This window comes from Molothrus ater, chromosome 5, assembly GCF_012460135.2.
Source record: "Molothrus ater isolate BHLD 08-10-18 breed brown headed cowbird chromosome 5, BPBGC_Mater_1.1, whole genome shotgun sequence".
Taxonomy (NCBI): domain Eukaryota; kingdom Metazoa; phylum Chordata; class Aves; order Passeriformes; family Icteridae; genus Molothrus; species Molothrus ater.
In genome coordinates, this window is record NC_050482.2 from 53,477,724 (window position 1) to 53,503,702 (window position 25,979).

The following is a 25,979-nucleotide window of genomic DNA, read 5'->3' on the forward strand; positions in this document are numbered from 1 at the left end:
GGAGCAGGCCAACAGCGCCTGCCCATGCCAAGGACAGGCGGCACCTGGGTGTGACTGAGTTTTTCTGCCAGCTCCACCAACATGGAAACCCGACAGGAAACCCTCGCCCGCTTCGTGAATGGGGAAAATTAGAGGTTTTCTGGAAAAACTTTCCAGACTTGTATTTGGTGTAGGCTTTCTCGAGCCCCTGCCCGTCGTCCCTGCAGGTGCACATACCCCGCGGGGCCGGGGCCGGGGCCGGGGCCGGGGCCGGGGCCGGGGCCGGGGCCGGTGCTCCGCCTCGCCTCAGCCCGGCCCCGCGGGGCCCAGGGGCTCAGCCCGGGGCCGCGGCGGCGCGGGGCTCGGCCCCGCTGAGGCGCCTTCCAGCGGCCCGGGAGAGCCGCGGCGCAACCTCCGTGCCCCCGGCGGCCAAAGCAGTGCCCCTAGCAACAATCCCCGCCGCTGCCACCCCCGCCGCCTCCGCGGCTCTCGGGGCGGAGCGGGGCGGGCCGGGCGGAGGAGCCGCCCCACGCCGATGCCGCCGCCGGGGCGGGCGGCGGGGAAGGGGCGGAGAGCGGGGGCGCCGCCACCGCCCCCCGGCCCGCCCCGCCCGCCGCGCCCCGTGGTGCCGGCGCGGGCGCGGGGCCGAGGCAGAGGCGGTGAGGCCGGCGGCGCGTTCGTACCGCGCCCGCCGCCGCCGGGCATGGAGGGCGCCGAGGCGGCCGCCCGCGCCAGCAGTAGTTCCAGCTCCAGCCCCGCGCAGCCCCCCTGCTCCTCCTGCGGCCCCGGCCCACCCGGTGGCGAGGCGGCTGCGGCGGCCATGGAGGAGCCGGTCCGGGCGGCTCCGTCCCCGGAGGTAACGGCGGCGAGGAAGCAGCAGGGGGTGAAACGGCATCACCACAAGCACAACCTGAAGCATCGCTACGAGCTGCAGGAGACCTTGGGCAAAGGCACCTATGGCAAAGTCAAGCGGGCCATCGAGAGGTTCTCTGGCAGAGTGGTAAGGCAACAGAGCGGCTTCTCTCTGCCTCTTTCTCTTATATATACAGGTGTATATATAAGATCATATTCCAGCGCCGATTTCGAAACAGAGCTGGCCGGGTGCATCCGTCCTGTGTACGGGGCCGGCGGGTGGTGCCAAGGCGGGGACCCGCGCAGCATCCCACCCGTGCCTGCGGTCCGCGGCTTTGTTCAACCCTGCAGAGAGACTTTCATCTGAGAGGAGTGGTAGAGGCATTGTAGTAGCGCATTGGTACATTTTGGAGAGATGTATTATTATTGGAAAATTAGGGTGACTTATTTTTTTTTCTGGGGTTTTTTTCTTGTTTGTTTTGGTTTGGGGTTTTTTTGGGGGTTTTTTTGGGTTTTTTTTTGGTTTTTTTTTTTTTGTTTGGTTGGTTGGTTGGTTTTGTTGTTGTTGGTTTTTTGTTGGTTTTTTGTTTTTTTTAACACGCGTGTCCACTATGAATAGTTTTTTGTCCAGTGGAAATTCACGTTTTGGAGAAACCTGTCACATCCCCTGGCTAACCAGCACTGCTCACAAAGTACTGTCAGAAGGGAAAACGTTTGCTTCTCTGTTAAAAATGCTGTGATTCACTCATACTTCTCTGAGCTGAACTTTGCTGACACCTAAAAAAATTGCAGGGACTGCAGCCCACCCCATTGTTTTTTATGATCCATTTCACCACTCTGGTGCTGGCTGGCTTGAGACTTCAAGCAGCCTGGGGATTGTCCATCAATAACTCAGCTTCAGCATTTCCTCACTGGTGCAGTGCTCTAGCTGGGCGCAGAAATGCAATTGAAGCAATGTACACGTTAGTCAGAATTATTGTCATTTTTCCTTCCCAGAAATACGTAACTATCCACAGAGGGCAGGGGAATGAGAGGTGGGCATTTTTGTGTTAAAGAGATAGGGTTTTTTTTACAGAGGTCTTTGTCCTGAAGTGCACTATATGAGGTTTTCACTGGACTTCATCTAAAAGCGAGGCATTTCCCTGGTGATGTTACATTTACCTTTCCCTTTTGGTTGCTGGGGAGCTCAGCACGAACCCAGAGGCAGAAGGATCTGTAAAAGAAAATGAAATTTCAGATGCTATGACTTTAATAAGGAACACTTTGCAACTGAATATCTTTGTGTCGACAGTGAAAATGAGAGTTCCGGACAAGTTGTAGTCATATCATATATGCTTTCAGTTTATTAGCTCATTTGGAGGCTGGCTAAAGAGAAACCAGAGATGGACATCTCTGCACATGCTCACTCTAAGTCCATGATTTTTAAAGTTTGCTGTCTTGGCTGTTTTAGGACTTCAGGCTTACAAAAGCTTCAGGGCTATATTATATGCTAACTATTATTTTTTAAGTAGATTAGTTTTGAATTGCATTATGTAATGTAGTAAATAAGCAAATAAGTTGAAAACATCTCTTTTCAAGGAGTTGAGAAATAAACAAAAAAAGGGTGGCAGTAATGTACCATGAGATTTGGCTTTGGAAAGAGCTCTCACAGAGGAACGGATGTAGAGTAGATAGATGTGTGTCTCATCTAACTTAACAACACGCTAGGTCTTTCCATATTTTGCTAACTGCCAAGCTCTTCAGCTGCACAGTTAGAGGATACTTTGATGTTGTTGTTAACTGAATTTGTATGGCCCATGCCATCTTGAAATGGAGAGAGTGAAAATCAGAATACCTATGCAATCTTAAATGCAATAAAAATATATCATTTGCTGTATCAGCTGGTATGTAGAAGCTGAACAAGTCCTTACCAGGGTGTGAGTTTTTTACTGGAGTAATGCAAGCCTTGGCGTGTGGCACTCCGTAATTATTGACTAGTCTGCAGGCGAGCTCTGGTGTAACGTGTCTATTTGAACTGTAACATCTGTGAGTGTATGTAAAATATCCAGAGTTTGTCTGCTTGCAGAGTAAAAGCTAGTTGTCAGAAATCCAGCCAGATCTCGGTGAATGGAAAATGCTTCTTGTTTTCTGACAGTTCCCTTGTCTGGCTGTTACTGATCACTGTGAACATTGATTCCTTTCCATGGGTGAGATAAGAGAACTGACTGGAGATGACTGATCAGAGAGGGGCAGTTTTTCTTTGCTTTTTCCACCCCTCTTTCTCTTCCCTTTCCCCTTCTCAATTCTTTTTAGGGGCAGTGTTTGTGTTATCCATGAGCAGGTTGGACCAGCTGCTGCCGTGTCCAGCAGGGGATGCGATGTGGCCGGCACTGTCTGTTGCACCATGTCCAATGCCAATCCTATTGCAACCAGCAGCAAGAGTCCTAAGGGTGCTCTTGTGCAGGCTGTTTGCTTCCTACCTTGTTACTGGTTTAGCTGATCACCACTTTCTTTACTCAGTGGTAAGCAGGTATTTGAAGCTGAATGGTAACAGATTGCAAAGCTGGACCTTGTGTTCCCATTCATCAGTGTTGTTCAAGCAATTCTTCTGTTTAGCCTTTCCACTTCTCTTGTCTGTCAAGAATTTCTTTAGCTGTATGGAATTTAATAAAGAGGTTTACATGAATAGCCAGGCTTTTAATATGGAGCACAATCTTTGAATTTGATGTCATCTGTATAAACAGAGCTCAGAAATGAAATAAACTGTTAGGTTTGGGTAAATAAAGTAAAACCAAGGTGAGAAGACAGTTCAGTGTGAAGTACAGATGTGCTTTAATGCTATGCCATTGGAAATCAGTAGCAGGATTTCTGTTGACTTAAATGAAATTGGTATTTGGCATATGTTAGCAGGTTACAGGTTTATTCAAATTGTTATTCCTCTTAACTTTAACTTTGTTGTCTGTAATGCAGTGGGACATGATCATAAAGTTTCCTGCCATAAAGCTCCAGGGTAGATTGTATGATACATTTGGTTTGTTACTGGAAACAACTTAGGTGAATTTGTGCATTAGTTACCACAGTGACTACAGACAGTATTGCATGCTGCATGGAGCAGTTAAAATATTGCCCAGTATATGATGTATGAGGTGCCTAATTTTGCCAGCAAGGTTTCTTCATTAGTGCTGTCTCAGTATACACAGTTGTAACTTTCGACATTTTAAATTTAAGGCACCTGTTAGCAACACTCATGTTTCTGTGGGTGTTTTTTCCACTTGTCATCTTGCACATGTTAAACCAAAGAACGGAACTTTTGTTAGTGTTATGTATTCAATGTTTGTTAGCCAAGAAATCCAGTTATGCTTATTTCAGCCTTATTTAAGGTGCGTATTGACCACCTCTGGCTGATTCTGTGCATGGTGCATGAAGATGGTAAATGCTGCTGGATTCTTCTTTGGGTAAATGATTCCACTGGAGTAAATAGTCATTAGATTACAGATAGGTGTTTTCTGTTTGCCGTTTGCAAAAGCCAGGAAGTTTGTCTCCCTTTCTCTCCCTAGCCTGCACTTGGGAGGTGATGGGGAGTAGCTGCAGGAGCCTGCCTCCCCTCCTCCTTTATACCTCTCTTTCTGCCTGAGCCACGACATCTTTTCTTCCTCCTCACCAGCAGGTGGAGGAAGCACTATTCTCCTCCAGCCGTTCCGGAAAGGAAATTATTTTGGGAATTGATGACAAGCAGCAGCCCAGCATGAAGAACAGGCACATGGTGCATATTTGGACAGCCATGTTATGTGTGGTGGCTGCCGTGTGTTATTTATCTCTTTTGCATAATAAGTGCAGGTAGAAGGATGTTGCCAAATGAAATTGGTTCCTGGATCAAAATCTTGTAAAAAACCCTCAAACTTCAGAGCAACCAAATTTTTTATTTACAACTGCAGTGCAAATCTTCACTTTGAAACAGGTCTGCTTCTTGACGAGTTTGAAGGGTTGCACAGGGTCTTTGAAACCTGGAACAGCAACAGATTACGTGAAAGGAGGACTTTTGCTTTGCTGATTGTATTTCTCCATATCATGACAAAACCAAAATGTGAATATCAACAATGATGGCTCTGTCATGTCAGTAATTAAGGCCTTGTTGGGCATACAACCATTTTTTTGGAGTGTGGTTTTTAAAAGTTCCTTATAACAGGATAAAAGTGTGCTCATGGGTCACTGAGGGCAGTGAAAACCAGGTGAAACATTTGTTCTCTCACCTATGCTGCCAATATCACAGAAAATGTGAGTATCCCTCTGATGCATGTGATTTTTTTATCTTTAACAATATATTTCCATTTTTTCCCCTGAGAAATTCTTCAGTTAGCACTTGGGTCACTGCTTCATATTGATTTTTATCTTGGTTGCTCGGTTTGCATCTTCTGCAGGATAATGTCCAAATCTGACACAGAATCTGTTTATTTCTTTTGAGGTTCTTTGTTGCTCTTACTAAGACATCTTCCTTTGTGGCAGACACAGGAATAAGTATATACACAATGTTGATGTGATGTGAAGTGTCTGTACAGTACTTTGCTTAGCAGGCTCCTGATTCATGAATGTGGCTTCCACAGCTCTAATAATACACTTCAATTATAGTAACAATAGCTTGTGTTACTACCCCATTTTATGCATGAGAAATGAAAAACTTGCCAATTAAAGCCAAAATCAGCAGAAGTTTCAGCTAGTTTTGAGTGCACAACCAAGTACCTGATTTGTCCAGACACGTAGACCATCTAACATCAAGGTCCTGTGGATGACACCCTCCTCTTGCAGCACTCAGCCTGTCCTGCCTCCTGGCCTCTCTCTTTACCCGGGGCTTTTGTCCCTGTGTGACATCCAGCTTTGGTCTTCATTCCTGGCCCTTTTGTACTCCGCTGCCTCCCACTTTGTTGTGCATGCCAGCGCGATGACCCGCGCAGGGTGTGCGGCTTTGCTCCCTGCCCCCGGCAGCTGCCAGCAGGATCTGTGCAGCCTGTGGTGGCTGCTGTGGGCGCCTCTTCTGCCATGCTCACAGGGGCCAGAGGTTCTTCAGGGCAAAAGGGATTCTTGCAAAATATGTAGCCTAAATCTTATGCATGTACGTATTATTTATTTATTTAAGATGTTCAGCCTGAGTTCCTTTAGGGACTCGTAATGTGACTAAATCTGGACGGTGTTTTCATGGTGCTGAAGGCATGTTAGTGAAACTCGGGTCATCCTCTGCATGCATGGAAATTCTAGATCTGGAATGAATAGAAGTTGGAAAGAGTATATGGGCTTGAAAACAGTTTTGCTGTTAATTTGTTATTTTTTCCGCCCTTAACTATTAGATATGTTCTGAGATTGTGGTTAAAAAAAAAGCAGCAAATGGAAAGAAAACCACTGGAATTATTCTAATGTGATTCACAGTGAATATTGTGGGCTTTGTTACCATAGGAGTTACTACCTGGTTGTATCAAATTGCTGCAGTCTTCATATAAACACTTGGATAATTGAAATGCCAAAGAAGACCTTAACATTAAGGGGTGCAGACAGAAATAACTGATTACAGCATGAAGGTCATCAGGAGAAAGACACTAAAACAGATTACTAGTTTTCTGCACTGAGAATTTCTGTTGGAGAAGCAGATTTGTTCAGGGAAGTATGGGTCAGTGGTATGAAAGTCTGAATTAATGACTAGCCAGTAAGGGGTCATCTGAATATATTAGTTTGTCAAGTATTTTCCTAAATTAAAGAACAGCATGCTCTTTGAGCTTTGAGTAAAGATCAAGTGATATTTTCTCAATGATGTTGCACTTCCTTACAGGTGAAGAAATTAAAAGTTTCTAAGAGACTGTTGCCTTATTTTTTTTCTTCTGGATTTGATTGAGCAATTTTGGGCCGATAATTAACTTCCCTATGTCTCAGTGTATTCCTTTCTGGAAGGGTTAATATGGGAAACTTAGACTAATGAACAGGGCACATTTTGGCTTGATGCATACATAGTGTGATTCCCTCTACATGTGAAATTTCACAACAGAATTTGAGCCAATGTTTTTAATGCAGCTTTCAGCTAAAAACACTATAAAATGCCTAAGTGTTTTTACAAATGGTTTCACAGCACCACGTGCTAGGTAACACAAGAGAATGGAAATTGCTTGTACAAAGTCTTTCATTAAATATTGCTAAAATGTACTGCATTTTTTAGTGGCATGTGTTCTAAAAATTATTATTAGTTTTTTAGGAACCGCAGTGTGGATTTGCCATGTGGAGACAGTTACTGTATATACTGTAGTTCGGGGTCATGCATGTTGAATGAAACTGTGTGGAATGTGCAGTTCCTGTGAACAATTGTTTATTCTTTACAGAACTGTAATTGTAGTTAGTCTGTGTTTTGTCTGGTAAATAAGTAACTGGAGAGCCTCTGCTGGAGTGAGGAATTGGGAGGAGGCACCCAGTGGCCATAGCAGTGCCAAGGAAGAATGACAAATGCATGGGTTGAAAACCAGCTCTGGATATATCAGCCCTGAATACCAGCAGGTGAACATGTGTATAGCCACGATTATCCAAATGTAGAGCCTATGGGACATGTTTTCAAAAGCTGTGTACCAGGCATTTAGAAACTGGTTGATGACCTTTGGTTTGACATGGGCATCTGCCTGGTTCTAGTCTCTCCCTCCTGTATGCACTCATGTACCCTCTATCTACATGAACTGGGATGCTGATGTCAAAGCACCTCCTCTTGCTTGCAACTGTGCTCCTCTCAGCAAGGCATTGTTCTCCTTACTGATGTCATTTATGTTTTCCTCTAAAAAGCGGGACCAAACAATGCTTTCTGCTACAGCTCTGAAGGATTCTCTGAAGCTAGAGGTGCAGGTTTGCCTCCAGGCATGGGGTGGGATAGGAGCATGGATAGCAAAAGCCATTGGTGGCTCCTCAGTGTGCTGGCCAGAGCCTTAGCAGTTCCTGACCTGGGCTAGGCTGGAGGCAACCAGTGTCCATCTCGGGTGTTCTGTGTTGATGGTTTGCACACCATCAGTGATGGGCACATTGGCATGGGAATCTCTGACCTACAAGAGCATGTCCTTCTTGCCTCCTCCCTAAATTGCCCAGGTATGCACCAGACACTTTATAGAAAAACCTCGTCATTAGCACTGATGGGTCGATGCACTTAAGATAGTTGATATGTCAGAGGAAATGTCTCAGATAAAAAGGTCTCCAACTAAATATGTAAATGATATTTGTCAGTGTTTCCCTCAAATATCTTCCAGCAGATGTGAGTACCATGTGTATCCATTTAATAAACTAAACTCAAAATAATTTCCACTTTGCTAGATATATAAAGAATAGCTGGGGAGGGTGGGGAGCAAACTACAAAGCAAGGTAAAAACTGCATATGTGTGTTGTTATATTTGATGACCAATTCATTAAAGCCATAAGTATATCCAGGCTTTCAATAGTGTTCTCCTGCTGTTGCTTCCTGTACTCCCTGGCTACAAAATCAGTCTCTATGGCTGTCATTCGTCTTACCCACATGAAAGACTTTGAGCATCTGCAAGTTATGATTTGAGAAGTATCTGCTTTTAAACAGAATATATTTTATCACCGTGTCTTCACAGGCAGCATTGTATGTTGTATAAATTAGGGGATCCTAGACCTTTGAACACTCAAAGGCTGGGTGAGGTACTCCGTGTGTGTACTGTGTCTGGCCATGCCCCTCAAACATCCTGGACCCACACCAAAAATGCCGCATGTTTAGTAGATGTGGAGGCCCTCCTGTAACCTTTACTGTGTGCTGCAAAGCATGGAGGGGGCAAGGTTGTAACCATCCCTTGATCTTCCATGGTTCTTGTACTCTTATTTGAGCTCCACAATTTCTCTATTTTCAACTACAGACCATGGGCCAATCCTCAATTCAGTCTGTTAAACTATTGCATGGTATAAGCTCATTGTGTCCCTCAGCTCTCCAAAGACGTATGGAACTTCCTTAGCTCTGATGGTTTATGAGCCAGCAGTCCTTAAGGCTGCCATTGGTCCATGATGTGATGGAAGTCCTGGGTCTTGCTCAAGTATGGACTTTTCCAGGCTCTATGCTTACCAGTGTAGGAGATAAAGGAACCACCCCTTGAAATATTTTATTCACTTGAAAAAAACCCAGTCACGGGGCAGCTGTGGGACAATGGGTTAGCATGGCTGGCCTGTGTGAAACCATCCTGGCCAGTTGTAGATGAATGTGAAAATCACAAAATAAATGCATGTCTTGTTTTTTATAAATATTAAGAAAACTGCAGCTGAGATTGCTGAGCTTAACATGCTCCTAATGTAACTCTTACTTTCTGGATTCCTCCTCAGCCTTCCCTTCTCACTGTCAGCATTTCCCACTTCACCTCACCACACCTTCAGCATGGTGCCTGAGAGCGCTTGCTGCTGGGTCCGGCTACCTCTGTGACAAAGCATTGGTGTTTGGCAGGCTGTGCTTCCCCTGTTGCCGCGCCTTCCTGGGGAACATTGGTGATCCCAGAGCCCCTCGGCGACTCTGGTGCAGCAGTCACCTGTGGGATGACTTAAGGCTGGAGCAGTGTCTTTGTTCTGAGGTCTGGCTGCTTGATGGACTTGCAATTATCTTAATGTCTGGCTGGGCCATGGAGCTGAGTCAGCGTGTTTGGCCTTGAGCAGCACTGCTTCAGAATGAAGACACTAGTTAAGGGACATTAGGCTTAAAAAATAATAATTTATTGTTCCTGTGAAAAGATACCAAGTTCAGGGACTAAATTTAGGTATTCCTTGGTAGATCAGAAAAATTGGGGTCCTGCTGTTGCTGGGGTCCTGTCAAAGCTTTCATATCATGATTCCTGTACACAATAAGGCATTTAATCTCTGATGGTATTTCTAATCTCTATTAAATGCCTGATGGTGAAAGATATCTCCTTTTATTTGAGGTACATGTGTTATTTTAAAAATGAGTGTGAATATTTTTTTAATCACGAAAGATAGCAATAGAGGTTGGGTAGAAATACTTCTTTGAGCTGTGTGGTAACTAAGCAAGTGTTTCTTTTTGTTTAACGGTGCTTTGTTGTTGACACAAAAAGGTTAAGTCTTTTGCACACAAGTCTGACAGGGGAAGACAGCAAAGCATTTGTTAAAGAAATAGCTTCCAAGGCATGTGTTCAGAGCTGTCACTTATTTGCATATTTTTGCCACTCTGCACAAATCAAACATTATGGCTACGCCAGCAGAGTACAGCTCAGGAAGGAGGAGCAAAGGTGCCTGGAGATGCCTGGGGACAGCTAGCGCAGTGGATTTGGCAGGGCAGAGCTGAGAGGTGTTGTTTTGGTGTGAGGAAATAAAATAGCCTTTGGGACAAGAAGAGGGGAGAGTGCAACCTTCCCATTTGGTATGTGCTCTAATGCCATGTGGTCTGGAACCTGCAAAATTCCTGTAAATACCTGCTGGAGGCAATGCAGGCTTAGCTGACTTGTGTAGGGATGTAACTGAGAGATGTTCACATTGGCCTCTTGGGAAGATACCTTTTTAATCAGGACTATACATGAGCAATAGCATCCTTCATGCTACTTCCTTTTTCATGTTTTTATTCTCTTCAGGGCACCAAAATGAGGTGAAACAATTAAATAGTGATCTGTGGGTTTAAGCTCCAATTCTTGTAGGAGCCAGCTGTTACAGCCATGCTTTGGGCTTCCAGGAGGGTGAGTGGTTTCCCTGAGGTTCATCCAGAAACTCTGCGGTGGAGCCATGGGGAGAGAGCTGAGGTCAACCACAGCTCCAGCACTGTGCTGAGCCATTCCTTGTGTGGGTATAACCATCTCAGGAAAATTGCTCTTAAAATTAACATCCTCTTCCATGGTTTCAGTCACACTTTGAAGGCATGGTGCCAATTTTTCAAAAACCCACCATCCCTTGTGCCTTGGAGACAGCTCTCACTGTTGATCACCACCTGATACAACTCAGTCGCCATTGTGTCAGCACAGCCTGGGAGGAATGAGGGCCTTTAGGCTGGACTCTGCAGTGCTTTTGCACCCAGGCCAGAGACTAGCCATCCTTTTCAACTATGGGTTTTTTTTTCTGTGTACAGGTTGAGAGTTTTCTACCAGTGTTTCAGTAAAACAAAGTATTCCTCCATTCTGTCTGGCATTGTTTTATGTAAATGTGGTCTAAGGGAACCTGTGATAGGCCTTGTTTTGGGTTATGCATTGCTCACAAGGAATTCATCAGGGAGAAGGATTTCATGCTGTACTTCAACCTCCTTCAAGCCTTTCTTAGATGAAAGGAAAACTCTGCAACCGTGAATGTAACTGGTTATCATTATTGGATGTCATTACTCACTCATTCTGAGCGTAAGCCAAAAAAATTGCATCCCCTGTGATGTATGTGGGTAAAATGCTGCTCTCAGTTGTGTTAACACTTGTAAGCTGAAGAGTAGAGTTTGGCCCTTTGTTTTAATTGAAATATTTGTTTAACACAGGCAAGGACTAAACAATACACTTGAAAGCGATTTGTGTTATTGTCTGTAGAGCAGAGCTTGTATTTTATGAACTGGCTCATCATAAAGACAGCATAAATCATGTAGAGCATTCTCATTTGCCTTTTCTTTCTTTCTTTCTCTTTTTTTTCTTTTAGCAGATGGGGCTTGTAGAGTAGAGTTGCAGTCAAATGTCTGCTCCATGATATTTTAGTTGAACTGTGTGAGTCCATTAAACAAATGTAATGGATTTTTGGAAAGAAGAACTGCATGTTTCAAACCAAATGTTTTACATAGAGAACATCTGGTTAGCTCTGGATGTTTGTATGTAGAGCACATCAGACAGCAGCTGTAGTGAGTTCATCTGGGAGGTTGCCTGGGATGTAGTTGTAGGATATGACAGTTCAGTTGTTATGGGGAATAATTCCTATGAAGTATTGCCATAAATTGAATGCTTGGCACAAACAGCTGTATTTTTGTTTTACTGCACACCCAAGTTATTCTTATCTACCCAGCAAAACTCTAGATGCTGTTTAAATAACCCAGTAAAAGCTGGCACTTCAGAGCTGTATTAGAGCATGCCCAAGGAGGGGAAATGAAGCTTGCTCTGTGTTCAGGGAAGCACTATGGATTTCTGCCGTGGGCAGTGCAGCACGAGTGAGCAATAAATGCAGTATGTGCAAATGGTTTGTGGGGCTGAGTTGGAAACGATCAGTGTTCCACTGGTGTTGTGTGGTGTTTCTTTGAGCAACGTGAATATGCCAAACTGGTGAAATGCATATAATTAGCCTGACATTAGAGTTTATTAGGGCTACTGGAAGAACTTTAACCTGGGTAAATTAATAAGTCTGCTTTTATTTCACAGCATCAGAAATAATATATTTCCAGGAAATGTAGAAAAATGTCTTATTTGGGAGTTGGTTCTTAAATTATTTTTGCAGTTCAACTGAGGAATACGTAGTTCAAATGAGATTAAAGTTGTAATTTCCAGAGCAGCAATGCAGCTTCCCCTTTCAGGATTGTTTAACTAAAAAGTTAAACAAAGTGGGTTAGGCAGTCTCTTGGTCTGGTCCCTTGTGGACAGCAATTCACATTATGCAGCACTGCTTTAATAGTCCTGCTTGGTCTGACATGATTTGTGGTATTTGCTGAGATGAGTTTCTGGATCGAGCAGCATGAAAGGGAATTGCTCCTCACTCTGAGGAAGGGGGTATGTCCAAGTGTGTGCGAAGGTCACTGGCAGGGTGAAGTGGGAAGCCTGGGCTGCTGTTGTTACACTACCTAACAGCTTAGCTTCTGGCAAGGGGATCCCAGAAACATGGGTTCTAACTCTCTCATGTTCAACTGACTCCAGCCAAAACACACGCCAAAAAAGGTGTTTGTGCATGTTGAAGAAGGGAGCAACAGTCTTGGAGCTCATAGGGTCTGGGGGAGTTCTTAGGCAAAGCTTTCCATCCTGAAAAATAATTGCATTGTGCTTTTTCCCCTCCAAAGTTGAGTTTCCTCATAACTGCTTAGAAAAACTGTTTGCAGTTGTGAACTCCTCTTCTAGCAGGGAAAGCTGGAATTATGCATTTAAGGCTACAGAATAGCTAGATGGCCTGCCACTTAATTGTAGGAAAGTGTAATTCATTCCTCACCCTCTCACATTCATTCCAAGCCCAGCTGGCTGCAGGGAGCAAGAGTGTTCCCGTTCCTGTTTTACTCTCTCTCTCCTGAGCCATTAGGGTGGCCCTGGTAATTAACTTTCAATAAACAGAAAGGAACAACAGGAGGTTCCTCTACCTTCAGGGGTGTAAATATTTCTCAGAAATCAGAGACGGATGGGGAAGAAATCTTAGCAAACTCCTTTCCTCCCACTGTAGTAATTCCACCACATTCCGTCATAAATTCTAAGACGATCCCTTCCCAGAAGGAACCATTAAATAGGTAATGTCCAGGCAGAACAATGTAATACTGAAGCAGTGTGTTAACAAAAACAAATTTAATATTGCAAAGCGATCTGTAAGCCCTGGAGCAAAATAATCTGGGTGAGGCTTTGATACATGATTGCCAATCTTTTTGTATTCCAAGAGTATTTTTCCAGATAGGATATGGATTTATGGTTTGTTAGATTCCCACCAGGAAGTGGTGTTTATATTTTGATCCACCTTAGATCAGTTTAGGAAAGTGTACTAGATACAGGTGCTTCTTATATTTCCTTGTCATTAACCCTTCCAACTGTGCTGTTTAAACACATCTGTGCACCCTCCATCATATAATATCTGTGGCCCACGGTCTTTGCATAATGAATTCTTGCTCATCAATGTAAATCAAAAAGACTAAAGTCTATAAATTCAGCTTTAAAAATCTCTTCACACTTAAAAATTCCGTTCTGTTAATTAGGAATCTCAGGTGGTCAAACAGTATGGTTTTTGGCTTTAATGAGTGTTGTGGTGCATGAAAGTACAGACATTTCTTTTAAAAAATACTTTTCCCAAGTTTTTTCCTTGTACTACTGTAATTCTCATGGTGAAACAGCACTTCTCTTTTTTCTCTGAAGGACTGTAGGACCAGAGAGCAAAATCAAAAGATCCCCACAATACCGGCTGACTTCACATTTGTGGTGGAAGAGGCATTGTAAAGATGTGCAAAGCTCTCAGTGGTTCTGAGGTTTCTCTGAACTCACAGAAGCTTCAGTGAACAAGAGAGAATAATCCAAGTTACATTTATTTATCCACAACTTTCTCAAGCAGAATGTACCAATAAATGAAAATGTGCTGTGAGATGGCTTCTTGGGAAAAAATGGTTCTAAGAGTTCAAACAATGTCTAACCCTCTTCCTTGATTAATGTGAATTACAGCCTTGCACTGATGTAGTACCTTTCACCTAAACCTGCAAAATCACTTCAGAGACTCTGGTAACAGCTGAGGTTACCATTATTTAGCAGCACATTGTAACAGTTTGCAGCAGTTGCTTAGAGGGTGTGAATAACCCCATTTCCAATTTAAATTGGAATTTTAATTGGAGGAATTACAGGAGTAATTTTCAAACTGGAACTAGATCCAGGCACCAGGGCTTTATACCTGTCTTCTTAAGAAAATCATAAAGGGCTTTTTTTATGACACAGCCAAGATCTTGGTTTTATGTTTCATCCCCAAATTGATGCCTTGAACAGTGTGCACTCCTACTTTGGAGGATTACTTCTGTGTGGTTCACTGCTTATTCACAATGAAAAAACAACATTGAATTAAAGTTCCTCTCTGCTGCCTCAGGTTAGCATTTTGCATTACATCAGCAGCTGTGGTAGCTGTGAGATCAAGCCCCAAAATTACTGTGAAATCTATCTTCCAGGTTTTGGAGAGTGGATCTGTAATACCCATGTAACACTGAGAATAGTGAACTTGGGGCTTGTGAATTCTTTCAGTCCTCTTTATCCTGACTTGCCAGTAATTTAATTAGTGCTAAACAGTCTGCACACAGACTTGCAGAAATTAAAAGACTGACTGACACAGGATTCTCTTTCAGTGACTTTTCCTCTTGCTTATGTGCTGGATAGAGCTGTGCTGTGTTTGGAAGTTGATCAATAATGATTGCACAATTCTAACCTCATTTAAACTATGATATAAACAGACATGATAGAAACGGATGCTACCAGTTTTTTTCCTACTTAAAAGTGAAGTCAGCTTTTTTTTTTCTGTTTTTTTCCCCCCCTCCTTTTTCCCCCTTTTTGGTTCCAACAAAATTGTAACCTGGAAGAAAAGCAATTAGACTTTGTGAAATCCCAACTCAGTGTAGTATTTGGCTTTGGTAGTTGTGGAAGCCAAAAATAAACATCTGCTTGGCAACTTCACTAGAAGTTAACTGTAAATGCAGTTTTCATCTTTTGAGTGAATGTGGCATTCAGTGCTGGTTAACATCTCTTAAGGAGAATGATCCATAGTTGAGGCTGTAAAGCATTTTTTTTTCTTTTTAATTACAGTTATGAACATCCATTGCCTTGGGGAAATCCCCTACCCCAGTTTCTTTCCAGACCTAATTTCTTATGAGCCAAAGCATGAACTTTGCATGAAAGTTTGAAAGTAGTTGGATGGGATATTTGTGAGTTATTAGACATTGGAAAGGAGATGGTCTTCCATCAATCTGTGCATGATATGGAGTTACATTTAGAAGTGTATTAGAGAAAATGTAAGCAGTCCCACTCTTTTCTCCAGGAGGGTGAAGTCTGCACGTGACAGGGACTCTCCCAGGATGCCACACCAGCCTTAGGCTCCAGTTCTGATAGGACACAGCTGCAAGCATCTTTAATAACCTGGTCATGTAAGGTCTTTGTTTTTCAACAAATCTTCTGCAACCTCTGCTCCTACCACAGCAAATTTGTTGTACTGTGGGTTAGGGAGGATTGAAGTGAATGCAGATTTGTGGTAGCATGCTATTGGGACAGTGGGGAGGGGTGAGAAGGAGCAACTTGAGGCATCACTAAGGGAAACACATCATTATTGTTAGGGATGGTGGTTATTTGTAGGATCTTTCTTCTAGGACTGAACAGTGCTATGACTTAGGACTTCAGTAATGTGGTGTAAAAATCTTCTGGGAAGGGAGAAGTTTTTTGGTATATTTCTGACATACATTTCTTTGAGGCAAGGATTCTCAGCATTAAATGAAGAAAGGTCTGCCAGGGAAATTTGTCAGAGAATGCATGGTGTAAATGTGCCAGACTTTTTAGACATAGCTGAGGGTAGTGGGTACCAGACAATGAAGGGATGCAAATTTCCCAGTTAGGCAGTAGTTACTCAAAAAATGTGCTCACAAATCCTGATAACAAGCACCGTATGTGGGGGTGAGGAAAGAAGTGGAGGAAGGGTGTTGTATATTCCTTCTGTCACCCACTTTATATATGTACAGTATAAGTGTGTTCATCTGATACCTTCTACTGTTCATAAAAACTTGATTCCACAAACATCTTTCTCTGTGAATAAAGGGGGAACTAGAGAGAATATGTAATCCCCTTGCTAAGTGTTCGTGAATAGTTAATTTCTCTTCTCCACTTGGCGAATCATTGTTTATGATATGATAGCAGCAACTATATCCAGCAGAACCTGAAAAGGAAAATTAAACCTGAGGTAATCATACCTTCATTCTCCCAGAGACAGCAGCACATTGTCCCTCAGCTTATGCAAATAGAATTTTTATTTAGCATTTATCACACTGACTCAGGACTTCTAGTGCCTTGGCACAAGAGTGAGTTTCTCTACAAGTAGTGACATCAGCTTTGGTTTTTCGAAATATAATCTGTCTGGTACATTGTGAAGAGGGGAATGAAACAGGGAGACGCTGATGTTTGCTGTATGCTGTTACCATGCACAGTGAGGCAGCTGTAAAAAATACCTTCATGTCCCACAAGCACATGGACCTGAGAGGTGCATCGAAGCACGTGCATCATTGCCCTTTATGTGTGCAGCTGCTGGCTGGCAACAACAGTAATGATGTTTTGTTCTTGGTAACATCCAGGACATGAACAAACATGGTGGAACAAAGTAATGAGCAGAAGCTGAGATTTAAATCAGCAAAGGCTCACTTGGGTGCAGATGGCACCGGTTACTGCTTTGAGCAACTCTCCCAATTACTGCACAGTTTGCCAGCATATCAAACAATGGAGTGGGGCTGCTGATAAATAATTAATAAGGATTTTGTTGAATGCTTGTCTCCCAGGCAGTATCACCATGGAGATGATCTGGCTTTTAGGATGTGAAAACTAACAATCTCTGAAACAATGGCATTGTGTCAACCTTACTCTTTCCCTGAAAGGGAGAGCTCTGAGAGATGTGTTAGCAGATTGCACAACATCAGGCACTAATTTTGCTTACACTCACAGTGGCCTTTTGTCAACTTTTCAGTGACTGCATGAAATGTTTTCTACGACCATGCAGAAGCTTGTTCTTAGAATTACATGTCCTGCATGATGCTTTTTAGTACTGCATCTGGCCCAGGGCTGGAATCTCAAGGTAACTTTTTTTTCAGCAAATGGCCACGGCAAAGGTATGATCATGTGGTAGGAGGATTACAAAAAGAAGTCTTTATAAGTGTACCTTTTCAGAACCCTTTGGATGCTTCGTTTTCCCCTTTTCAGAACCCTTTGGATCCTTCTTCCCACCTGGAAGGTCCAGAGGCCAATTAGACAGTTATTCAGCCCACCCCCTGCCTTTCCTTTTTCTCCTTTGTGCAACCTCTGGAAGTGCCATTTCAATGCAACTGCATTATCAGCATTCCCCTCCTTATCATTTGATTGCAGCCACCTCAGGGACCACATAATTTTGTAGCTTTGTTTCTTTTCCTCTTGGGTTGGTGATGTCTGGGCTAAGAGCCATAGGCACAGGCTCCCCTGGAAAAAACATTATATGGTGCCAGACTTTCTTACTTGGCTCTTTGGAGCTGAAGAAAGAACAATGTACCTTTTCTCTCCCCACCCCTGAACATCCTCTGCTCTCCCTTTCTCTTCCTCCCCTGGTTGATCAACCTATTCTTTACCTCCACACCCCATTGGCACTTGGCACATTGCACTTCCCACCTTCGAATCTCAAAGAAAGGAAGCAGAGCTGTGAAACTGGCTGGCCTCACCCACTTCCTATTGCTGGGTAGGGATGAATTCAGTTCACAGCTTTCAGAAAGAAGAGTTTTATGTGTATTTAACCTTCCCCTCCCTCTTCACCCAAAGAAAATGTTTGTAAATAATTTTCTTTAAGCGTCTTTTCTGACATATTGCTCAGTGGCAACAAGCTGGTTTCCCTTTCTCAGGGAACTTCGCTCTCTGTCCTGATGGTGGTTTATTGACTCTCCATAATAGTATTGCTAGAGCCCATTGGAATTTGTTTGAGCATGGATGGTATGTACAAGTGCTGGAACCAGCTTAAAAGTCACAGCCTCCCTCGGTGGAAAAAACCAGTTCATATCTCACTATGGTCCTAAAAATAGCCTTGGTAGATAATAGAGAGTGGAAGATAGTTTTCAATGGGTCTGAATGTACTGCATGCAGAAATTGCTGTGGAAGGGTCAGTGGTTTGTGGCATTTAAGTAGTCAGGCTCAGCTACAGCACTCACCAACTTAAAAATCTGTGACTGCACTGTGGCTAGTTCTATCTTAATTTATATTCACACAACTCAGCTGGAAATGAGGCAAACTTAGGTTCATTAGACTAAAACAAACACATGAACCAACTTCCCGAAATCAATTAAAACAGATTTTCACTTTGATGAAAACACAGCTTTTTTTTTTGCTCAGCTGTAAATGATGATGCCAGCAGAGACTCAGTGGACATGAGACATGGAGATTTGATATGGAAATGGGCACCTATTGCCATGCCCTTTGCCAGATATTTGGACCTGGAGATACTTTTTTGTACACAGTGGTCTTGATCAGGCTCTGTAAAAATAAATTCTACCTGTTTTGCTCTGCTAAGCAGCCAAGAAGCTTGAAAAGGAAGAAGGACATTTCTCTCACAGATACGACTGAATGTGCAGAAATGTTTGCAACTGTCGTACTTTTGAAGTATTTATAGTTCAATTCCAGTTATTTGTATGAAACAAAAGCAAAGAAGCATGAAGTGTATTGGAAAATACTTTATAATCTCTCTACACCAGTTCAGGGAGTGAGTATAACTCCTCTTTCCAGCAAATGGAAACCAGTAATTTATTGGAGCCTTGAAGAAAACAATTTATTTCTCTACGATTCCTGCCCAGCACACTCTGCAAGCTGACTCATGGAGGGATGGGAAGCCAAAAGTTCTGCTCCCTCTTTTCTATCTGTTTCTGGAAGGCAGAGCAGCAGTGAAGCTGGGGCTGTGCTTGTGCAGAGCAGTTTGGAGGTGCCTGGTTGTATTAGAGGTTCACACCCCCTGCCTGTACCATGCCTGTACCAGATTTTGGGGAGGGTATTCTCTTTACCTCCTTCTGAGCAGAGACTGGTACCAGAACTGGCGGTGCAGGTGGAGGCAGTTTCATCCCATGTCTGATGGTCTTTCTCTCCCCCTGACTCGTGTGTGGGACCATGCAGCCATCAGAGCCGCAGAAGATACTGGGGATGGTTTTGGTGCACACAGCCAGTAATGATCCCCAGAGGGAAACTTTGCATGGCCTAGTTTTGAGCTGTGACCTTGGTGCTCATGCATGTATTTAACTTAGCATGTGTGAGCTGTCCCACAAAAATCAATGGCCTGCTCACATGTGTGAAGTTAGGCATGTGCTAAAGTGTTTTGCCAGATTGGATACTGTGTCTATAGGGGCTTTGGGTGAACTTGAACCTGTTTTGTTGGGGTGAGAGGCTTTAGATTTCATGATTAGGAATCTGATACGTTACTCTCTCTGAGTGCAAGGTCTTGGAGTTATCTGAAATTCTCATTAAGACAAGAAGCTAGGAAAAATACAAATTCCTCCACTAGTAATGTTACTAAAAATACTATAATTAAATTATCTAAGTCTTAAACCCAGTAAAATATATTGAAAAGTGTGGTAGAGGTATAAGTAGAGTGTTTTGAGAGTACCAAAGGGACTAACAGCACTTTCTCTGCAGATATTGAGCAGGAATATTTGGAGTAGTTAATGTAGCTGATGTAAAAAGCGTGTTGCTTTTTCTGTACTCTTGATTCATAGGCTGTAACCCTTAATAAATTTTGATGTTGCTCACAGTGAAGCCACTGCTTTCAGAGAAGCAAGAAAGCAGGCTACAAAGAAAGAAAGAAAGAAAGAAATGAGCCTTAAGAATGAACAAACAAGTTCTTTCATAAGGTATTTTTCAATTTACCTTATTTCCTTTTATGCTGAAGTTATTCAGGTCCATCATGCAGCAGTCTTGTAAGTGGGGTCTAGAAAAATTTGAGCCGGCTCTGTCTGGTATTAAAAGCATAAGCGCTCTTTGAAAATGTATTTTCTGGAATATATTTCTGAAAGAAATAAATTTCATGAGAGAAGTTATATTATTATATATTTTAGAAGTCCTGGAAGGGAGGCTTGTTTTATAGTCCGATACCATAACATACAGCTAGGGGTCTTGTTTTGCTCAGAGATATGAAAACAATGAAACATGTAATAAATACCTGGAATGTGATTGTGATTTGTAATGTTTCCATGAAATACTGAATAAAACCCAACTGGGCTGCTTTCTTGTTTGTGTTGGTTTTTTTTCACATCAGTAGACTTGAGCCCAAGAATTCTTGCTGACGTGGTCTGAGCAGACTGGTGTAGGTGAAAGAATTGACTGGCAGAAATCTGTTTCTTAGAAGGGAAGAGCTGGAATGAATGCTGTCCTGCTCCACTAATCCTGCTCTGGGATGCCACCTCTGACAGTGACAGTCTACTGGCACCAATCACTCACTGTTCGGCCTTTCAGACCAGGTCACCAGCAAGGCTGTGCATGGCTGATAGCCTTTGAAGTGTGGAACCTATCCACTTGGGGATTGTGCAGGCCACCAGGCAGATGGCATGGGGTGAAAAGTATTTTTTGAGATGCCTTTTAACCTTTCACTTTCCTGACACCCTTTTTGAGGAGAAAAATAACAATTGAACATTGGGAAAGGTATCAGAAGTCATCCTTTAATAACAAGATGGTTTGTTGAATAAGGCACTTCTGTGGTGTGTTGTGCAGTTTGGAGGAAGAGGCAGGCAGCAATTTCTGAGATGACACTGCCCTTGTTTCCTTAGCGTCCTTGTTTCCTTTAGGAGTCGTGTCACCTTTCTGTTTTGATTCCCTCACCTTCTGAAAGTGGATAAATTGTGCTGTTTCACCACTTGCTTATCAAGGTTTATCTAATAAATGGCTACAACTTAAGTGCTGTGCAAACAGACAGTGATACTACTTTGTGAGCATGTGAGTAAACCTCTCTTATGTGCGAGTGCTTGTACTGGTAATGTACAAGGGGCACTGCCTCCCACGCAGCGCTCTTGCTGTGTGTCAGGATTGCAGGGGATGGGCTGACCGTGGCCAGGTGGATGCTTAGAGCTGCCCTGGCTCCACTGACACCACTAAAGTAAAGATATTTCACACCTGCTGATTGTCTTTCCTTGTTTCCAAGTGCCGAGTGAGGGAAGTGAAAGTCTTGAATGTTAAAACCCAAGGGATGTGTTCAGCATGTATTCTTTCCTTATATTTGGGATAAGACATTGCAGCCTGGATGTCACTGACAAAATCCCAAGTACTTTAGCTGGGCTGTTGAATTCTACCTCTGCAACTGGGAAGTGATGCTTTCAGGAGAGCTTAAGTACCATCTTTGAAATTTGGGTAAACTTTTAGGAATAGCCTTTATAAATTAAGGTGCCTTAATTTTCAGCATGGCTTGTGAGACTGTAAACTCTCTGGTCCTGTTAAAAAATATGTTTCCAGGCAACACATCTGTTTGCATTAGAATAATGATCCAAATGTATACTTACAAAGTGCTACAACACTTTTCAATCATGTTTGCATTTTTGTATCTAAAAATATGTTTTCTTATATGGAATTATTCTACAGAGGCTAGTGGGTAGATGTGCAAAAGTCCTGTCTGTGAAGCACACAGTCAAGTTATCAGGAGATTGGCATGTCCTCTAGGATGCTGTTATTACTTTACCAGCCGTGAATAGGGAAGAATTTGCTCCCCATTGTATATTTGACAATGAAACCCTTCTTAAATTCTTCTCAGAGCCAAATACAAGGCTGTTTTTTAATAAAAAATGTGTTTTTACCCATGTCTGTATTTATTGCAGGAATGCACATACTGCTCCAAGAGCCACCCACATCCTTCTGTATACAGGGTGTATTTGCATTTGCAATCAGTCCCAGTGCAAACGTGGGAAGGGGAAAAATCCATTGTCATCTTTAGAGTTGGTTGCCTTTTCCATCTCTAGAATTACTTGGAGGCTATCTTGGTCACTCATTCAATTAAGATCTGTTGTATTACCTTTTCTAGAAATATGTGCCATGTAAAGAAGACTACAGCAATATTGTTACTTTAAAAGTCTCTATTCCAAATGTTTGGGTCAAGAGGAAAAAAAGAATTGTTTTGGGTTTAACATGCAAATCGTTTTTGATTTCTTTTTGTTCTACTGTCCCAAAGTAGGGGAGCCCATGAGCAAGAGCTTAATTTTAAGCACGTGCAGCAGTCTTTGGGAATTCAAGGGGATGAGGCATGTGCTTAATGCTTTTTTGAACAATGTTGCTTTTCAGAGTTGAAGGCTTTGTAGGAAACCTGATCCTTTAGAGTGGCTCCTGTTTATGTACATTTCAATTTTATAATATTGTAAGTTTTTCTCTTCTTTCTTCAATATCCTCAATGCTACATCATATAATGAAAACAATACTGGTCATGCCACTTGCAATTACTGAAGTAGGCAGTGATTTTTTTTTCCTAGAGTAACTGAGGAAATAACATAAATCATAGATTTACAAATGTATTTCCAGAAGAAGTCCTCAGTAGTTGGCTGCAAAGAATGACACAAGTTTGGTTTACCCATAAAAGGGTAGTCATCTCAGCAGGTCAGTGATGTTTTTCAAAGACTTATTGTTGATTTTAAGCTAGCTGATAATTTATTCCCTGAACTCTAGCTTAAAAAAACAATGCAGGGTAAATATTGAGTATAATAAAGACCGTGATGCCATTCAGTGTGCACAATGCCCTCACCTTCCCTCTCCCACCAGCTTCTCTGCATTGTTGCTTTCTTCATTTCTCATGAGATTACCTCCACAATTATTTATGGGGGTGTTCAGATAACACACAGGCAACACACATACACATACTCACAAGGACTATTATAATTTGAATTTATATTGCAAGTTCAGCTATCACTTCCTCTGTTCCCACCCTGCCTTTGGAAAGACATCCAGTCACATGATACGCTTGTAAAAAAGCTTGCTGATTGAGGAAGGATGCAGGAAGGATATGGTTTTGCAGTGACTGCATAAGTGTTGTGTAGGACCTGAAGGCTTGGGTTTATATAAGGACAAGTTTAGATGTGAATTTTAAAGATTTATTTATTCTGATTTTTGAATAAGTCACAACTCCTGAACAGTTTGCCTGCTTTAGAGAACCATGGACTAATCTTTATTAATGGGATTGTTTATGTATTAACATGGATATCAATACATAATTGGCACCCTGAATTCCCTGCCACTGTTCTATCAGAGATATCAAAGTTTTTTCAAATAAATTGTCTCAAAAGTTTCTTTTTGAAATTGTCAGATGCAATCATGTCTTAGCAAGTGTGCTTCCCATCAAAATCTCTTGAGGAGTTTTGCCATTTACATAAGGAGAGTGCTTAGGCTAGCACAGAAATCTTTCTGAAGGATGCTGTGTTCCCCCTCAGTAAAGTCCTAAGACCTGAAGAGCCCAAAACTTCATGTCACCCATTACATTGTCATGAGAGTGTATTTATTGTTATATAGTGAGGGAGCTGGAGCATGGAGGTTTGTATTTTAAAGGTTTGTTTTGGTCATTCCATGTTCTGCCAACATCTAACATCTGTATTTATTTTTTAACTCTTCTTAGTGGATTAGATGCATCTGTTCAATTCCAAGAATAACGCTTGATTTCCTGCATTTATAGGTTGCAATAAAATCCATTCGTAAGGACAAAATTAAGGATGAACAAGATATGGTTCACATCAGACGGGAGATTGAGATCATGTCATCCCTCAGCCACCCTCATATCATCACCATATATGAAGGTTAGTGAATGTGATTTTCCTCCCTGACTGCTCTGTTACGTTCTTGCAGACCTGATGTTCATGTTTCTTGAGATCGTGCAACCCTTACTCCTTGTGTAGCCCATCCCTTACCAATGAGACTGCCTTGTGCACTGCCTTCCCTCTGAGCTATCAGTGTTTCACAGATGCATAAAGCTAAAGGAAGAGCTTCTTCTTGTGTGAGTTCATTGTGTCAGTCGCAGGTGGGAGATGGTTGCATGTATCACCTCATGTCCTTGCTCCCACTGTACAGTTCAGTTTCATTTCACCCTCACTCATGAACCAGCCTGATACCTGTTTCTGTTCCCAGCCCCTAGACCAGTCCTTGTTTGCTTTATTTTCCCTGGACTACACAGGACTGCTCTTATCTGCTCTAGGACTTTGGCCCTCCCTTACCAGTCAGTTCAAGTTGCTAATTCTGTCATTGCAGCTTTTCCCCCTGAATCCCAGCATCCACTTCCTGTCCACCGCTGCACACTTTCCTGTCAGTCTGGTGGCTGGCTTATCATTCCTTTTTCCTTATCCTGTCTTCCTCCTCTACCTCCTTTCTTCCTGGGACACAGCTAGGAAGATTTGCCAGTTTGTTTATGTCCCAGCACTAGCTTGGCAGGTCATGTTATGTGCATGCTAAAAGATGCCAGTCAAAAGGCCTGTTGCTGCAGGGAGGGAGGCTGATGTTGGACGTGGGATGTAGACTCCAGAGGTTCAGAGGGACCTGAGTCAGGCAGTCTTATCCCTGGGGATCACCCTTTTTCCTCTGTGAAGAACAGGAAGCTTGAATGTAGTCCTACACATTTCCAGAGCCGTGAGGTAAATGAAGAAGGTGATGAGATGTGTATGGCAGCTCTGCTCTGAGAGTTGATACGACTGATTAAAACAAGGGCTGTCTTGGCGTACTGTTACACTATCTCATATTGAGTTATTCAAAAGCATGTTTTTGTACTTGAAAAGAGATGAGTATCTGTCATTTTATTGAATAAACTAATAAAAGATCTGGGAACAGAAAAGGGGAGGGATGCTGTGTCAGCATGTGGGTTGCAAATGGAACAAAAGTTACTTCAAATATGGATGAACTCAGGAAGAAAAAATATTGAGCATGCTGTGGTTCTTTGACCAGTTGCCCTTCTCATACTTACTTAAAATAGTTTTTACTGAGTTAAAATATTTGTAAAAGTGAAAAAGATTACAGCATTTTTAGGAAGCAGACACTAAGTCCTGGGGGAGTAAAACTTCCCTCTCTGGCCCTGCGGAGACAGGAGCAATGCTTCTGCAGCAAAGCCAGTTGAGCTCCATGATGGAGAATTCATCTTGTCTGAGGAGGATGAGCACCCGTATCAGGTTCTGGTGTGTTTTCCAAGCAGTCAGAGTCAGTATTTGGCCTGTAGCAGCCAATGCTGTAACTTAAGATATGGTAGCACTGGGAAGATGTGTGGTTATGCAGCTGAACCCACAGGAGCTGCCCAGAGGGGTGTGACCTCAGGAGCCCTTGAGTGTGTGCTTCTCTTGAAGCTGAAGAGTACTTGTTGTGAAGTTAAGGGACTACTACATCAAGGGCTGAAGTATTTGTATCCTCTCAAAGTTGGACTTCAAACACAGGTTTTCCTCTTGAGTGATGCATAAAGAATGATAATATTGCTATCCCCTGACACAAAATGTTGAAGTCAGTAAATCCTAAGAGGTGGGCTTAATCTCACTAAAATTAAGCAATCCAACAATTCTGCAGTTGGTGTGTGCTACAAGTCTAGTGTCCCTCTCTAGTCAAGAGAATTCAGCATCTTCCTGGGGTGGTTGGCTCTCTCCTGGGAGACCTTTTTTCAGATAAGTGGGATAAATGACATATTGGAGGCTCCTGTTGGAGTCTAGTTGACTAACTTGGATCAGATTGACTTTAAGACTGAAGCCACCCTAGAGATATTTTACTCCTATCTCACAAATTTTTACTGCAGGTTTCCAGACTGGCACTGCACTCTCTGTAGGTGCCAGGTTGCACAGATGTACCATGGACAATGCTGGATATCCC

At 42.7% G+C, this 25,979-nt stretch overlaps 1 protein-coding gene across 1 annotated transcript in view; it reads left to right on the forward strand.

Moving 5' to 3' along the window:
* Nucleotides 1-616: 616 nt before the first annotated feature.
* The window catches only part of NUAK1 (NUAK family kinase 1), a 47,035-nt gene continuing 21,672 nt past the window's right edge, over nucleotides 617-25,979 (forward strand). The window contains exons 1-2 of the mRNA XM_036400897.2: nucleotides 617-979; nucleotides 23,821-23,941. Of these exons, the coding sequence (XP_036256790.1) occupies nucleotides 683-979; nucleotides 23,821-23,941 (418 nt within the window). The 5' untranslated portion in view covers nucleotides 617-682. The remainder of the gene's footprint in view (nucleotides 980-23,820; nucleotides 23,942-25,979) is intronic.